Source organism: Amblyomma mixtum, chromosome 2 (assembly GCF_055824585.1).
Source record: "Amblyomma mixtum isolate Tamu chromosome 2, ASM5582458v1, whole genome shotgun sequence".
Taxonomy (NCBI): Eukaryota; Metazoa; Arthropoda; class Arachnida; order Ixodida; family Ixodidae; genus Amblyomma; species Amblyomma mixtum.
Window position 1 is genome coordinate 216058891 of NC_143013.1, and position 16252 is coordinate 216075142.

At 45.6% G+C, this 16252-nt stretch overlaps 1 protein-coding gene and 1 pseudogene across 1 annotated transcript in view; both read left to right on the forward strand.

The window, feature by feature from the left end:
* Window positions 1-394: 394 nt before the first annotated feature.
* Window positions 395-2401, forward strand: LOC149362551 (uncharacterized; annotated as a pseudogene).
* Window positions 2402-6238: 3837 nt separating this feature from the next.
* Window positions 6239-16252, forward strand: part of LOC149362552 (sodium-coupled monocarboxylate transporter 2-like) — a 54660-nt gene continuing 44646 nt past the window's right edge. The window contains exons 1-4 of the mRNA XM_089568329.1: window positions 6239-6577; window positions 9331-9396; window positions 11166-11217; window positions 14822-14889. Of these exons, the coding sequence (XP_089424455.1) occupies window positions 6239-6577; window positions 9331-9396; window positions 11166-11217; window positions 14822-14889 (525 nt within the window). The remainder of the gene's footprint in view (window positions 6578-9330; window positions 9397-11165; window positions 11218-14821; window positions 14890-16252) is intronic.

Consider the following 16252-nt stretch of genomic DNA (forward strand, 5'->3'; position numbering starts at 1 on the left):
CGGCGTGCGACGACGAAGTGATTGTGCGCGTGCGTCAATGCTCCCTCACGAGCAATGGCCCGCGCGATGCCCGGACTTCCGCGTACAGTCATAGCGTGGGCCGTGATCGGCTGCTCTCACCCCAGCATCCAACATTTATTTCTATTTCTATATTCTGTATTTGCAGAGAGTGTACATTGCCGCCCTACCCTTATCCGTTCTTAAATCTCCTCCCCTTTTCTTTCCTTGCCCGTGTCCTCTCCCTGTCCTTTTATACCCGCTAGCTGCTGCTCAGGTGCTTCAGCTTTCGATGACAGATGCCGCGGCTAGCAACATCTGTTCCCCTATAACAGGCAAGGCCGTGAATACGGACAACCTGAGGCCCATATCACTGACCTCTTGTGCGGGCAAGCTTATGGAGACGATGGTACGAGATCGCCTCTCTCCATACCTGGAGAATAAGGGCTTCTTTGCAGTCACCATGGTCGGGTTTCGCCCCCACATGTCTGCACAGGACGTCCTTCTCCAGCTGCACAGGGATGTAATACGATCCACAACTATGCAACACAATGACAAAGCCATCCTCGCCCTTGATCTCAAAGGGGCTTTCGACAATGTTAAACACGAAAGCATCCTCGCCAACTTGAGTTCTACCGATTGTGGGGCTAGGACCTAAGCGTATGTAAGAAATTTCTTGACTAATTGCCAGGCCTTGCTTCGGATTGAGGGCGAGGAATACGGCCTTTACATGATGGGAACACGGGGTACCCCTCGGGGAGCAGTGTTATCACCGCTCCTGTTCAACATTGCTATGATGCGCCTCCCAAGCCAACTGGCCCGGGTGGAAGGCATTCAACAAGCGTTATATGCAGATGATATTACAACTTGGACCACTCAGGGGAGCCTTGGGGACATCGAGGACCGCTTTTCGCAGGCCGCTTCCATAGTCGATGCGTATGCCATTGACTGTGGGCTCCAATGTGCTCCAGCGAAATCAGAGCTTTTGCATGTCAGAGCGAACCCAAAGGATAGGACAGCAATTCACATCTCTCTGTCAGGAGGTCCTATTAGAGAGGTGGAGGAGCTCCGTATTCTGGGCCTTTTCATTCACCACAGACTCAGACCGGACTCCACCATTCTGAAACTCAAGAGAGTAGGCGAACAGGTAGGGCGCATTATCCGGCGCGTTTCCAACAAGCGGGGTGGTCTGCGGGGCAGGGAGGCGCTTCGGCTCGTCTATGCCTTCGTGGCTAGCCGGATCCTCTACGCCGTGCCATATCTCCGCACTATTAAGCAAGACGAGGCGCGAATAGATGCCATCATCCGCAAGGCAACTAAGCGAGCACTGGATCTCCCGGTGGCTACCTCTAATGCCAAACTCAAGGCATTGGGGGTGCTAAACTCCTACCAGGAGCTGCGGGAGGCCCACCTCGTGAACCAATACACGCGGCTCATGCAGACGGCTCCTGGGCGCCGCCTGCTAAACCGCTTACACATCCAACACGACTGCACTCCAGAGGAGGCGGAGCGTATCACAGTACTGTGGCGCCATATGTTCTGGGTCTCCCCGCTCCCCCGTAACACGGACACCGACATGCACGAAAACAGACGGCAAGAGCGGGCTCGGGCTCCTGAGAGACAACACGGCTCCCGACCCGGTGTATATTATGTAGACGTAGCAGCGCCATCGCCCACGGGATTTTACTCGGCCGCTGTTGTTCACCAGGAAATGCAGGTTGATAGACTCTCCTTTCGAGCCCCGAATTCAATGCGAGCCGAGGAAGCAGCGATAGCGCTTGCTGCCACCCACGCCAATTCGAGAATAATCATCACGGACTCCCGAAAAGCATGTGATCAATACTTGGCAGGGGAGATCTCCCCCATAGCTGCTTGTGTTCTACGACGGACTGCCACTGATCCAACACCCAAAAGAATCATTTGGGCCCCTGGCCACCAGGGCTTACGAGGTAATGAGGCCGCTGACGCGGCTGCCCGAGCGCTTATTCACTGGGCTCCTCATCCCAGCTCTTCTGGCTCGGAGACTAACCAGCCGCTGCTGCGATTCAGGGAAATATTAACACATTATAGCGACGACCACCGCCTTTTCCCGGCCCCTGCAAAAGGGCTGAGTAAGACGGAGGAGCGAACTTTAAGGCGCCTGCAGACAGGTACTCTACTCTGTCCTGCAATCATAAAACATTACGATCCTAACACGGATGGGCGATGCCCACACTGTGGGGAGACATGTGATATCTTCCACATGGTGTGGGCATGTACTCAAAATCCCCACCTCCCCCCTTCCCCTACCCCTTCCAGAGAGGCATGGGAGACTGCCCTCCTCAACTGCTCCTCGCTTGAGTCCCAAAGGGCTTTGGTGAAACGGGCGAGAGACGGGGCCTCGTCATGCGGTGTCCCGGACTAGGGACGCCGACCATGTAGTGAGGCCACTCTGTGGCTCCCAAACTCTATTTCACAACATAAAAGTTTTCACCACCACCACATCTGTTCCTCCATTTTTATGTTTATTTTTATTGCCAATAAATAGGCACTGCGAAGTCATGCCACGCGGCCGAATGGAGGCGCCGGCAGAATGTGAGCAGGGTGGCAATCTGTCAAGCAGGCTGATGGCTCTGCAAAGCGCTCGCTCTACTAGGCCAATATGACGATTTTCTGCCATAAGGCGGTCTTGTCCTACACACACACAACACACGGCAGGGACCACAAACACACTGTTTAATTAATACACTGTAATAAGTTCACACAGAAGAATACGGCTTGTTTCAAAGCAACAAGCGTGCACAGGAATCGTCAGCAAGTTTTGTGAGTGGTACATATGGCCCTAATTATGTGGAAATATGCGCACATATGCATTTCAATAACGCAAAATAAGTTAGCCTGAGCTATCACTACTTGCAAACATGTGAGTGGAGGTTCACTAGCAATTGAACTTTTTTTCTGCTTAGTTCGTTCAGAGTCCAGAAGGCATTGTGCTGCAAAGTGGCCGCTTCACACGTAGTATTCCTTACTGACTGTGAAAGCTGGCTTTCAAAAAAGCCCTTCTCGCCACGCGTACTTCAATACTATTTTGTTTCCTGGCGGATAAAGAATCTTTCTTAGCATAAGAGTCCGTCTTTATAACTTTCTAAACATTATCACAGCAAAGTTCGTCAGTTGTGGTGCTCAATGAGAGAGCAAGTACAGGGCAGAATGTCAAGAATTATGCACACGCCACACGGGAGAAGTGCACACTCAGGGCATTTTAATGATAAACAACGTTATAAAGGCAAAGAAGATTAAGGAAATGTAGATGTTCGAAGCTAAAGCTTTCACATGATAGGTGCACTTGTAAAATGTGCAGCATCAAAAATACAGATAGCTATATTTGAAGTTTAGAGTCATTATTTGAAGCGGAGTGCGAAGGCTTTCGAAGGTTTCAATCGGAAGGGAAAAAAAATGAACATTTAGCTGCGCACATAGATTTGCGCCTTAAGAAGCTCATAATGGGAAGAAGTTACAACTTTTAACGCTAAACAATCAAAAGATACAACCCTCGTCTAGCGGCCAACCGAAAACCTATTGCGTGGCTTCCATTCTGTCCTTGCTTCGTTCCCCCACCACGTCAGCAACTCTACTGGCCGTATCCGGGAGTTCACAAAGGCATGACCCGAGAGGAGAGAAATTATTACTCGCGGCTTTTCTAAGCTCCGCAACTGCCAGCGCCAGCAGAATAGTTACATTGCCGGTCAATTTCGTCAACAAAACAGCAAATGTTTTAGAAGGATGCCCACGTAGATACGAAAATTACACGCCAAGCTAGTAGTTTTAGGGCTAGAAGACATTCAAAAGAACATGTTCCCATTACTGAGATAATACAGCAACTGAGTTTCAACGGCCTTGTGCTTTCACTGCCGTTATTTCAAGATTAGCCGACGTAGGATACCAAATAGCCTTAATCAAGAATTTTTTAGGATCCCAAATAACGTCTGCAGGATTAACAGGACGCTGACAGGCATTCCCTGAGAGCAGCTTTTTTAGCGCAAACACAGATAACTCTACAAGCGTTACATTTTTTTTTCTCAGCTGGAAAAAGGAGTTACTATTTTGATCCGCAATTTTGCACCTGGGTATATTTTTGCATTGAAATTAAGCTAATTAATGCCATAGCAAGCATGCAATATTCCCTGTTTGCCAGAGTGGCAAACGGAATATTGCATGCTTGCACGTGCGTGGCTCTCGAAATTCATACTAAGGAGATATAGTAGCTCACTTCACTTCTTCTGAAGCCGCTGCGTGCGGCAAGAGCGAAGAAAACTTAGCTGTGTCAAGGCAGAAGCTCGGGCAAGTTGGTACAAGATCTAAAGAAATGTAAACCAGCGCTGAACACGGGACGAGGGAAGAAAGCGAAACACAATGCGCAGACTAGCAACTTAAGTTTAATCCGCCAGGAGTGAAATATACACCTAGAAAAAGAAAGATGACGAGGAAAAACAAAACACACAACAATACAGACAACTCCGTGCAAGAGATACATCATTATCGAGTCAACAGGAGAGATAGGTGGCTTTTTTTTCTGGATCAGGTGAACAGATGGCTTGCTGACACAATTCTGGCCGCTCTGCTGAATGATCAGTGCTTCGACAACTTCCCTCTCTTTTTTTTTATTGACTGATCACGCTCATGCGGTACAGGAAAGGCCTGGAAGTTTTTGAGGGACAGTCCTTACAGTGTGCAGCTGGATTGCTTTCTGTGCCCGTTTTATGTGATCCGGCGTGCTCGCTTAATTTGGTGTTGAGACTACGACCCGTTTGCCCTCCGTTTGATTTACCCCAATAATGTGGCACCGAAATGAAAATCGGTATATCGTTTTCAGTGGTTCGTGTCACTTGAGGGTCGTAAGAGTTCGTCATTGTTCACACGCCGGCACGACGCACTCTGTTAGTTCGGGGCAGAAAAAAACTACTCAGATGCCAGTGTATATTGCACGCTTCTTGATGCGATGTGAAAGCTTGTGTATGATGGCTGTTTTAGATGTTGGAGGAAAAAGTCACTCGGCTTTGCTCCCCTTCCGCCCTTCCTTCAGAAGGGACTCTGGCACACACATGGCCACGAAGCTTAGGAAACCCGCGTTTAATAGTCTCTCCACCTGCGACTGGGCATTAGCGTACATGACGCGTGGGCACGACCTGCTAATGGCGTTTCTGAGTGTCGTCCTTGAGATTCCAAGCTTCACAAGCTTGGAATGGGCAGAGGAGCAAAGAAAAAACTGTTTCTTTGATCGCGGTGAAAGAAAAACTCGAGTTCCGTATAGAGGCCAATATCCAGGCTGCCCATTTTTGTATCAAAAGAACAACGGTGACTGCCATAAGCCCTGACGCCCAAGTAGGTATGAACAGCACGTTCTTCAAAAAGTAAAGAAACAAAAATCCTGTTTTACCTTCCCTGAACAAACACGTTGCGGCTGGTAAGGCTACAAAGAATAAACCATATTCAAAAACTCATTCAACGTTTTATTTTTTGTTATTTTTTCGTTTTGATTTCCAACGATCAGAGTTCGCAGTCGCTTAGTGTGATTTTAACCTTGCATCACAGATGTGCTCAGTATACGCGCAGACAGCACCTGCGTGGAACATGACTAGCGGCGCACATGCGCCGAGTACAACATATCTCGCTTCATATCCTCTGTCGTTTTATTCCTGCTTTCTTTTTCTATCGCCTTCTTTGTCACCATCCACGTGCTGTCTCGCGATACAGGTCACCAACACTTGCCTCGGACGCAGTGCTGCTGGAAACTTGACGCTGTATGCTAGCTACCCGGCTGAAAAAAACAGTGTTTTTCGGCGTACGAGTTTACCAGGAAGATACCAGTGTGAGTACCTTCTAGTCCTAACCTGTATCCCACTGCGCACAATGTTCACTTTATTCTGAACGAAAACTACATGTAACTTTTTGCGCTTTTAGGTGAATGGGTTCGTGGTTGTTGATATATAACGGCGCCTAGACAAACACACTATCCAATCTGGGCCGACAAGACTTGCTACTTAGCGCGTTTTCGTGCGATGCTACGTATTGTCTTCTTTTATGTGGAGTAAGAAAGAATCCGGGGCCAGACTCCTGTCGCTTTTAAAAGGAGATGGCGGTCGTCGATGGTGTATTCTTTGGTAGCAGAACAAACAATAAGAGGTAATTTCTAATCCGACTACTTCAAATCAAGACTACTTTTTTTTTTTTTTTACAGGAGCGCTCCCAAGCATCCGGAGCCATGGCCGGTCTCCACCCCTTCGAATACGTGATATTCGCAATTTTAGTTGGAGGCAATGTCGTACTTGGCCTGTATTTCTCCTTTCGCAAAAAGAGTCGCGATCAAAGTGACAGAGACGAAGTGTTTCTCGGCCGGCGGTCGCTGGCCATGTTTCCTCTGGCCGTGTCCGTGCTCGCCTCTATGATGTCGGCGCTAGGCATCGTGGGCTTCACAGCGCACTACTATGCCTACGGTATACACTTGATGTGGAATATAGTACCTGTCCTCCTCACTACTCCAATCGTCACGGAAATAATTGTGCCGGTGTTTTACAGACTGAAGATTACGTCAGTTTTCGAGGTGAGCACCACTAAAACGTTAGTCTTGCCGGAGTTGCCGGATATCTTGTTAAAGACGTGTACGCTTTGAAGTGAGCTTCAGCAACACCTTGACACAAGCTTTTAAGTGAAGGGAAGATAATATAACTGCATACTGGGTGTTTGGTCTAACGTTTTTGTGCGCAAATAAAAACAGATAGTCTCATCGATCGCCCCCTTTATCATTTTTCGCATGTGCTAAAAATAGCGATAATACGTTTCCCCATATGTCCTGCACACATGGATAGAATGTGCAACTATGAAGTCTCTGTGTCTGCAAGAACGCAAATCAAAACCAGACAAATGACAGCTTGCGAAAGAAAACAAGATCAGTCAGGTACAAAGATCTAAGGACTGTGTAATAAGCAAACGAAGCCGATAGCATTCTCTTACTAACCTCTGGATTGAGGCCAAACTTTCGGTAGCAGGTAGTCTGGTAGCATGCAGTCGATCAACACCGTCGGGCGTGATGGAGACGAGAAGAATTTTCTTGCCGGGCAGCACTGCAGCGCGCTTCTTTCTTCAGCTGACACCAAGCTTGAGACTATGGCGTATTGACCTGGTTGACGCCTTGAGCTTTTTTTTTTGTGCATAAATTCGGGCTAAAACGGCTTCTACAGAAAAGTTTTTTTCACTTTAAAGAGGTGGTCGCCAACCCACCCACCTTGATGCTGTTATATTTCCGCCTTACGTACGATAGGGATAAAAATAACAGACTCCCCCTCTCCCCACCCCCCCTCAAAGTTCCGGCCCATGCCACTGTGTGCGGAGGCGCCACCTAACAAAGCACTTCTAATGTCGAGACAGGTGCTGTGGGCCCATTTCGACACCAGAAGTGCGTTTCCAAGATGTGCCCCCCCCCCCCCCCCCCCGCAGAACGGCACCGGTCCCATCTTGGAGGGGGTGCTTGTTACTTTTGTACCCGACGGTGCATATACTCCAAGTAAACTTTTTTATGAGCTATGTGGTTTTTAGCCGCAAGTACTAACCTCGTGTTTTTTTTGTAATTACAAACGTAAGGTGCACCATCGAAATGTGAATTATCTCCACGATCTTTCGGTTATTTCTTGATCAGTCAAGGCATTTTGGTGCTGCTATATTAATCGATTATGACTGTTTATCAGAAATTTTGAACATCCCCGCAAAACATCAACGGAGAGTACTTTGCGCTGGGAAACAAAAAAAATGGCGTTCTTAAGGCCGATCTGAGTGTAGTACTGAGGCGTAAAAATAATTAGTTTTGGTGGAAACAAAAATCAGCGCGTCAGAGGATTAAGCGCTACGCTCTCACAATTAGTAAATAACATTTATATATGCTGAGAATGCAGGAAACCTTATTTAACCTTCAGCACTTACTGATTCTGCTGCCGCGCACGTGGGAAAAAGCGGGAAATTGCTACAAAGAAAGCAACCCTTGCTTGCTCAAGTAAAGGTGACTTGAACGCGCATATTTCTTATTGCCCATGAAGTCTTGAATAAAATTTGATGTTCTTGAAACCATGCATGCGGGCATTTATCTGAGTAGATCAGGTAATAGTTGTTTATATAATGTGCTCTTATCACACTGGTGAAATCGTATTTATCAATCAACATCTTTATTTGGATGCTAGCACGTTAGATTGTTCGAAGTAATGAGTTGAAATTAGACTAAGGAACAAATACAATCAGTCAGTCAGTTTAACGAGACTGCCACTATAAAATCTCCCTCCCTCTCCCCCGCCATCCTCCCCCTTTCAGAGTCCCTACTCTCACCTCCACAGGTGTGGATTCTAGCGGGTCGCTATTAATAGATGGAGCGCGTAGTTAATATAGTTCTGACCCGCGCGAGAGGTGCACTTTAAGTGGAAACCCCTATTTCGTTTCGGTGAACCGAATTGGCTCTTTGCAAGTGCCCTACTTGACCCTATAAACAAGTTATTGGTTTCAGACCAGGACTATTACAGAAGAAATTAATACTAGGTCATTTTGTATTCCAGGCAGTTCTTTAAAAAAATAACAGAACAAAGCGTTGTATCCAAGTTGTGATGTTCTCTCTAAAGGAAGTCAAATGGCTAAATTATTTTAATGGTATCTTCCTCATTTATTCTGCCACGAAAACAATGAAATAGGCCAATGCAGCTTCATAACAAATCATTTTTTCTACCAAATGTTCTTTTGTAGGCTTTAAATTATATTTTAAGAAAAAAATTAACGAAGACGGCGCCGTGTTCCAACCTGGCACTCCCGAAACCTGTACACAAACAGTAAGTGGTGAAAGAAGCCATGCATGCAAGCTAACGTAGCCTCGTATCCCATACCCTCGGAGGCATGCCAACAAAAATGCTAACACTCGCGTTTTCTACACCATCGTGTAGTGCGTTTGACATGAACCCGCTCGCCTTTGCATGTTTTGTGAGTGGCACGATCTCAGAAATGCTGCGTAGATTAGTAATAGCTCGAAAAATAACACCTCATTCAACAGTAACCATAAAGGAGGACTTGTTTAAGCTAACGGCGCACGCTTGGATTCACAGAGCCGTTAATGGTTGGTTGGCCATATTTTGTGCAACATTTTCATCGGTAATTATTTCTGAAGCTACGGGCCGTGCTTGTCAGAATACGTAGAGTGTTACATGAAGCATCACGACTCCTTGTTCGGGATCACACAACGGTCGCGTTGAGGCAAGAAACAGGATAGTTTTCAATGATCGGTCCATCAGTGCATCAAATTAACATCTGCTCTCTTTTTTCCAACAGTACCACCGAATGCGATTTGGGAGCAGCATTGCTGTCGCAACTTGCGTGCTTTTCTTCCTGTTCGCGGTGAGAAACCATCATTTCCGTGAATTTCAAAGAAGCCGCGGCCTTGTTACTTGTTGAGGTTGATACCAGCTCTTTCAAGGAAGCTACTCACTAATTTTTAGATGCGGGGTTTTTTAGGTAAAGACAAGCTTTGCCTGAAACAAATGAAGATTTGTAGCCGGCCGTTAGTAATAGCCATATCGGTTTTAAAATTTCGGAAACGCAATTTCCCTCCGCCGTGGCTTTATAACTTTGGGCACACAGCCACATCCACCTAATCGCGCCAATCTGTGGCACACGTGTCACATAATATTTTGGCCCGCCAGCGCTGGATCAACGGAGTGGCGAGAAGCAGGGAGCACCTCAGCGAAGCCGGCGCAGAGACTGTCATGTCGTACTTGCGAAATGGAGTGACGAGATTTTTTAACTGTAGCTTTGTGTCCCCCCAGGCGCGCAGTTCTCGAATGATACGCGAAATGGTTTAAGTTTATTGAGACACAACGGCGAGGTTAACCGCATTTTGGAGGTCCTGAAAACAGATAGGGCTGCTGCCAACAGCTGATTACAAATTTTTCTTTGGAACCAAGTGCCTTTCTCTAATAGTCAAAAAGTTTACTACAAGAGTTTAGTTATTCAGTTCACTGGTTACATCACTCTCCGGTTTTCTGAGGCCTGCGAACAGCAATAATACAATGCCGCAAATGCTTCGCATCACGTAAAAATAAAAGCAATTTTTAAAAATAGGTGGTGGGTTTTCCCGGAAAGCCTTGTATTTTTGTGCCTGCAAGTCCGATGGCTTCCACGGGATATTGTTTTCCTAAATCATTGCTCCATGACCTCAACTTTGTGATGCTATTTCGTGCAAGTGAAAGATTTATAGCCGTGATTGCTCATATCATGTGTGTGGATTTTATTCCTGCCATTGGCATGTCAACAGCAATGCTTTATAACAATACCCCGCTTAAAAAATTTAGAGGTCGGTTGCCACTGTGTAATGCGAGATCCTGAGACAGCTGTTCACAAAGTGAATAAAGAAATTTTGATTCTAGGAACCACGGGAAGAAAGAATCGTAGCGAGTCACTTGTCAAGAGCGCTCAACTCGGTTATCAAGTGCTTTCAACAATACAAAACATTTTTCATTAAAACTTCCTGTTGGGCGAGTTGGTGGTTCATCTTGAAGTAGAAATGTTATAGCGCAAACAAAGACACGGACAAGAGAGACGAAACACACACACAAGCGCTATTGGAAGACGATGAAGAAACAAAGAAAGATGGGCCCACGGTATAAGAAATAAACTTCATTAAAACTTCCTGTTGGGCGAGTTGGTAGTTCATCTTGAAGTAGAAATGTTATAGCGCAAACAAAGACACGGACAAGAGAGACGAAACACACACACAAGCGCTTTGTTCGCGTTATAACATTTCTACTTCAAGACAAAACATTTTATTGCAGAACCGTGAGATGCAGCAAATTTTTCAACCATTTTGAAGGCGCCATTCTATCTTGTTTCGGCATGTCAAACAAAATGCAAAATATTCACCACAATTAAGCGTCGGTGAATCGCTGTACCCTTATATTTTGAAGCAGGATTTTATGGTGTGGTATAAGAAATAGCGAAGCATTGGCTGTATGTTCAAGCATCCGTGTACATGTTAGGAGATGAGGCCATCTTCCTTCTCAATCGTTATCAATGATATATGTGCATTTTACCTTAAATATTATTTGGTATAGAGTGTTCATGACCGATCAGAAGTGTATAACGTTAATTAATTGTCTTCTTATTTGCAGCAAACTCTGGGGGCGCTGTGCATATACACGGCTTCACTAGCAGTTTCAACAGGTAACAGTATGAACACGATGCACATATTTATCGCGTAAAAGCGAAGAACACAATGTTAATGAAAGCATACTGCCGAGTGTGCTTGCGAGAACTTTTATATCACGCTTCGTTCTCAGCGCCAGCGTTAGCACAAGACTGGGGGCAGGAACGATTTGCCTATTTAGCTCACTAACATTTCAATAGCTTTAACCTTGTCGCATAGGCTATTGGTAGTGTATTCACCACAGGTGGGACCTCTTCAGTTTTCTACGGTAGGAGACCGACATAAACCTGAAAATGACCCCAACTTCACAGTGAGGTGAGGTTGTGGTGCGGCCTGAACTAGCTCCAAACTTCGTGATTGAGGTCAGCAACTCGGACCCCGAACTCATTCCTGAGTTTGATGTTGAGCGAGCTTATAATTCGATGAAATCAGGTTTTGTGGTCGGGTCTTTTGGCGGTCTCCACCCCATACACCAAGGAGCGCCGGTTCCGAAATGGAATTCGAGCACACAACCAAATTTCACCGTGACATTTGCTGGCCGGTTCCCACCTGTGGAATGCCGGCGGCCGCGGCCGGCTCTTTGTTTTCGCCGGCTCCACCGTAACGTCCCTTAGGCCCAACCGTTATGCAGGACGCTCTCCTGCTGGTAGGAGTGCTACTACGCGGCTACCGGCACTTAACAGCGCGTGTAGAAGTTCCCAATTGTTTTAGGTACCCAGTTTTGTTTGGAGTTTTTTATTTTTTATTTGTCTTTCTTTCTGCCCTTTTCTCGAATGGTATGAGCTAGATTGTAGAGTTTCCGAGCAGACGGTAGGCTATGACCCCACAGTTGCTAGGCTTTCTTTGGTGTTTTCCCAGGGCTCACATTTTTCCCTCAGTGTTGGAACCAACGCACGGACGCAGATGGTCTTGAGTGAGAATAGGGAGAAATTGTAAATTGGGACCATTAGGTAGCGGACTGCGTAAGCCTGCTGAGAGACCCCAAAGACAAAGTGCGCAAGATAGAACGCTTCCAGAACCGGCTCATGGTATTGTCAGCGGAGATTTTTCTGCAATTTTTTTTTTATGTTTGCGCTCTAACCATATCCTAAACACATGGAAAGCGGTGCAGTATGCATGAGGTGCTAGGTGGCATGCGACCCAGCGGGCACCGTCCAGCACAGAGGGAATATCTGTAACATGTGCGAAAAATTAAATTTAATTCCTCGAATTTTTGGAAGCTCTTCTCAGATGGGCTGAAAGAGCAGTCTGCAGAAACCTGTGCAGAAGAACGCGTATTTAAGTCATCTATTTTTTGCCACCAAGGCAGGCTCCCTCAACGCTTATTCTGCAGGCAAATTAGACCACGAGCCAACGCTCGCAGCTGCGCCGCTGCGAGAAGCAGAGGGTGTCGCTTGTAGTGCGTCTTTGGCGGTCTATCTGCAGTTATGAAGCGTGTTCCTACAGTTGCTTCCGGCATGTTAAATGACTCCGCATTAACACGGGTTGAAGTGAACTGAGATGCCTAAGGAGTGTAGAAGCGATAGGAATGCTTTCTAAGAGAACGTGCTTACATCCGTTGCGCATGCGAGCCATTCTCTGAGGATTTGTGTGTGACGTAATTTTAAGTACCGTAATAGTTCTACCTTAAAGACGGCCTTTCAGCGAATCTGTTTATCTTCCATTTCTTTTTTTTGCGTAAATATCTCTAGATCAGGGGAATGTGAGGGCATTTGTTGACAATCTGGAGGAAAAGGTAATTTACTGCTATCCCTAAATTGCCGTGTAACAATGCACGCACAGTACCGGTCGGGACGGCATGCCTTCCGTTCCGTCATTTTTGATTGGCTGAATCTGGCATACCTACTTGGTGATTTTCAATAATCACGGCCGGGACATAGGGCTTACTCTAGGAGTCGGTCAATTAATCGTTTTCTTCTTGCTTGTATCTCTCTTTTAGTAGTATTAAATTAAAAAAAGAGACTAAAGTTTCCCGAAGTTCTCGTGAAGAAATGTAATTTAAAACATTTAACATGGAAGATGTCGAGCATTCTTCTACCATCTGTCATAACCGCATTTACCTATGCAATACCCGCTAAAATAACTCACTGCAGAGGAAAAAATGAACCAATATCGCCCCACATTCCAGCCTATTAGACAAAGAATATCATTCAAGCGGAAAACATGCACTGCGCGCATGTATAGGATTGGCATCTATGTCATCCGAAGGATAAACGTCATCATTAGTGGAGAGTGGGGACCGACATCCCGTCCACTTTTAGGAGGTAATGGGTTAGAAGTTTGGTTGTTTATTTCTGGCATGGAGCTTGCAGGGTGTTTCTTGCCTCAAGAATACCACCTAAAATACCACCATATGCATAAAATAAACATACAACACGCCAATATGAATGTAATGTAGTCGCAGCTTAGTAAAAATTATTTTATAGAGGATGCAATTGGCGGAAAAGTGTGTTTGCTAAGTGATGTCTACGTTTCCTGCTGCCTTGTCACGCTATGCCGAAACAAGCTAAATAATCAAAATGGGGTGCTTATATGTTTCTTCCGATTGCATTGGCAAATACATCGTTTACCAATTGGGCTACGATATCCACTTATTCCTCAATCCATTTGTATTGTTCACTGCCCATCTCCCCCCGGGTAAGTTCTTGTTTATGCTGTAGATGGCAGAGTTAGCACAGTGTCATTTCTTTTGTAGACCAGGACGGCATCCAATACAATGATGTTTTCAAAATTTTAAACTGATTTTATTACAAATATTTAAACAGAAGCAATCGTAACTTTAAAAGCACCCCGCGACGTACAGGCGGTCACCGCTGAGGACACATGCCGGTCAGCAATCTATCTGGACAGTGGGAAAGCTGCTCATGACTGGCCCAGATTTTCCTGGAGTCCTCTAGTAACCGTGTTAGGTGAGAGTTCTTCCACAGGCGAAATATTAAACCTTCGAGTTCTCAAGACACAATGCTGGTTCTTCTAATATGGGTGCAGTTTCAATGGTACACGTGCTTTGTGCACATGCCGTTTCCAGGACGCCGGAGAGACAGCCGAAGCGCATTTCTTTTTGATCGGCCATTGGTTGCGAACCACACAGCTTTGTTCAAATTGTAGTCAAATGCCCACTTGTGCTGCTATTTAGGCATAATTTCTTGTCAGTGGAACCAGATGCGTGCGCACACTTAAACGGGATGGCCTGTGACCATTTACCAATGCATGGCCCGGAATACTCAGGAATTGAGTATTTTCGAAACACACCTGTCTGCTATCTTCGAGAATATTTTTAAGTGAGTAGCAAGATTTTGCGGCTTAGTTACACCTTTGGTATCACCTGACGCGATAAAGTTATTAGATGGCAATTTATTTTGTTGGAAACGAGGTGAAATATACCGCGGATATATCCCGTTATGACTTTTTAATTCGGCACTTTCACAGTTGGATGCACTCATGCGCACATTACACACTTTGCGTACGAATACAGAAATATGCTTGACATGCCATATGCATACATATGCAACGCTTACTGTCCACATATTTCAGTTTCATACACAGTCTATGTTGTGTTGCAGGAGGGCATATCCTGTACGAAAGCATTAAAGAATCTTTGCTTGTCTTTTCCCTTACCAGGATTTCACATTTCTGTAATTTGGTGCAGCCTGGCAATTGGGTTCACAGGAACTGTGTACACATCCCTGGTAAGAAATGATTTCTCAAATACATCTATCGTCGCGTGAAAATAGATGCTAGTTTATATATTGTGGGCAAAGAAAAACTTGAAACCGATTAAAAAGCCTCCTAAGCCCCGCCCACATCCGACCGAAAGTTTGGGTCGGAGGAGCGGGCTTGGCTTAGACACAGGTATTTAACAGCTTGTGGACATATGTATCCCGACCTCTATATTCTTTTAGAGCCCCTAATGCGAGGCTAACGCTCAGGGTATACTTTCGACAGCCCCGATATTTGTAAACGATATGCTACGTAAGTTGAGTTATCTTAGGCCCACAAAGTGCCAGCCAGAAGGACAACGCCGAAACCATTTGGTACGTTTTGCGATGCAGGTTTCCATGCCATATTCTTCGCATGATCGCTCAACAAACCTCTCTCCATAATCATCCAAAATTCTATAATCACATGCCGTAAATGGCATTGACATTATCTGCCCACGTGACAGTCACTCGTAACTGTTAACTTAAGACAAAATGTCTGAAGTAATAATGCAAGAATGAAGGCAAGCAACCCTGGCTTGCGAATTTTAGCAGCTTTAGTATGCAAAATGATCTCGCAACGCTTGCTCGTACTATACGGAGGAAACACAACGTTTCACTTAGAATAGTTTCATGGGCCAAGCCAGAGCCGTAGTCTGATAGGTCTTGCAGTGCAGCACCACACATTGAGTCCGGGGCGGCGTAACTGATGCAGTGCGTATATGATAAGAAACGTTGATTCCCTTATTGCGGGAACACGTTCAGAGGATAAGCCCTACGTGAAACTCGGTGCTAATGGCTGCTGCCAATCAGTAATTCGAGGAAAATACATAGCCACTTCCCCCATGAAATCTATATAACTCTGATGTAAAAGTGTTGATAACGCAAGTATAGTTATCGCACTCCAATTTTTTCCTCGTAAAACACAACTACACCCTTCAACCTCTAAGCTGCTATTTTGACCGAGCCTTGGAGATCATAAAGAGCGCAAAACAGGCGTGCTTTTGCTGCAATTCGACATTGAACCGATAACTGGAGAAGGGATATAAAAGGTCTTCGAGGTGAGATTGATATTCAGCTAAAATTACAAGACAACAGCCGCTGCGCTTGTGCCTGATTTCTTCCGTTTTAAATGGCAATGTTTAATAAATGTCGCTACCTTTTACAGAGTACGCTGCCGAAGCTAAAGAAAGAAAAGAATTAAGGCTTCGTTATTCTTGTGTACTTACAACGTGGATTAAATTTCGGTCTAATTTAGGCTCACGAGAGAGCTTTATCATTTTTTAATAGCAGACGGCCACACAAGGACAGATCTTCTAAGTGCAGAAAACCTACCGTGTGGTGTTATTCGACC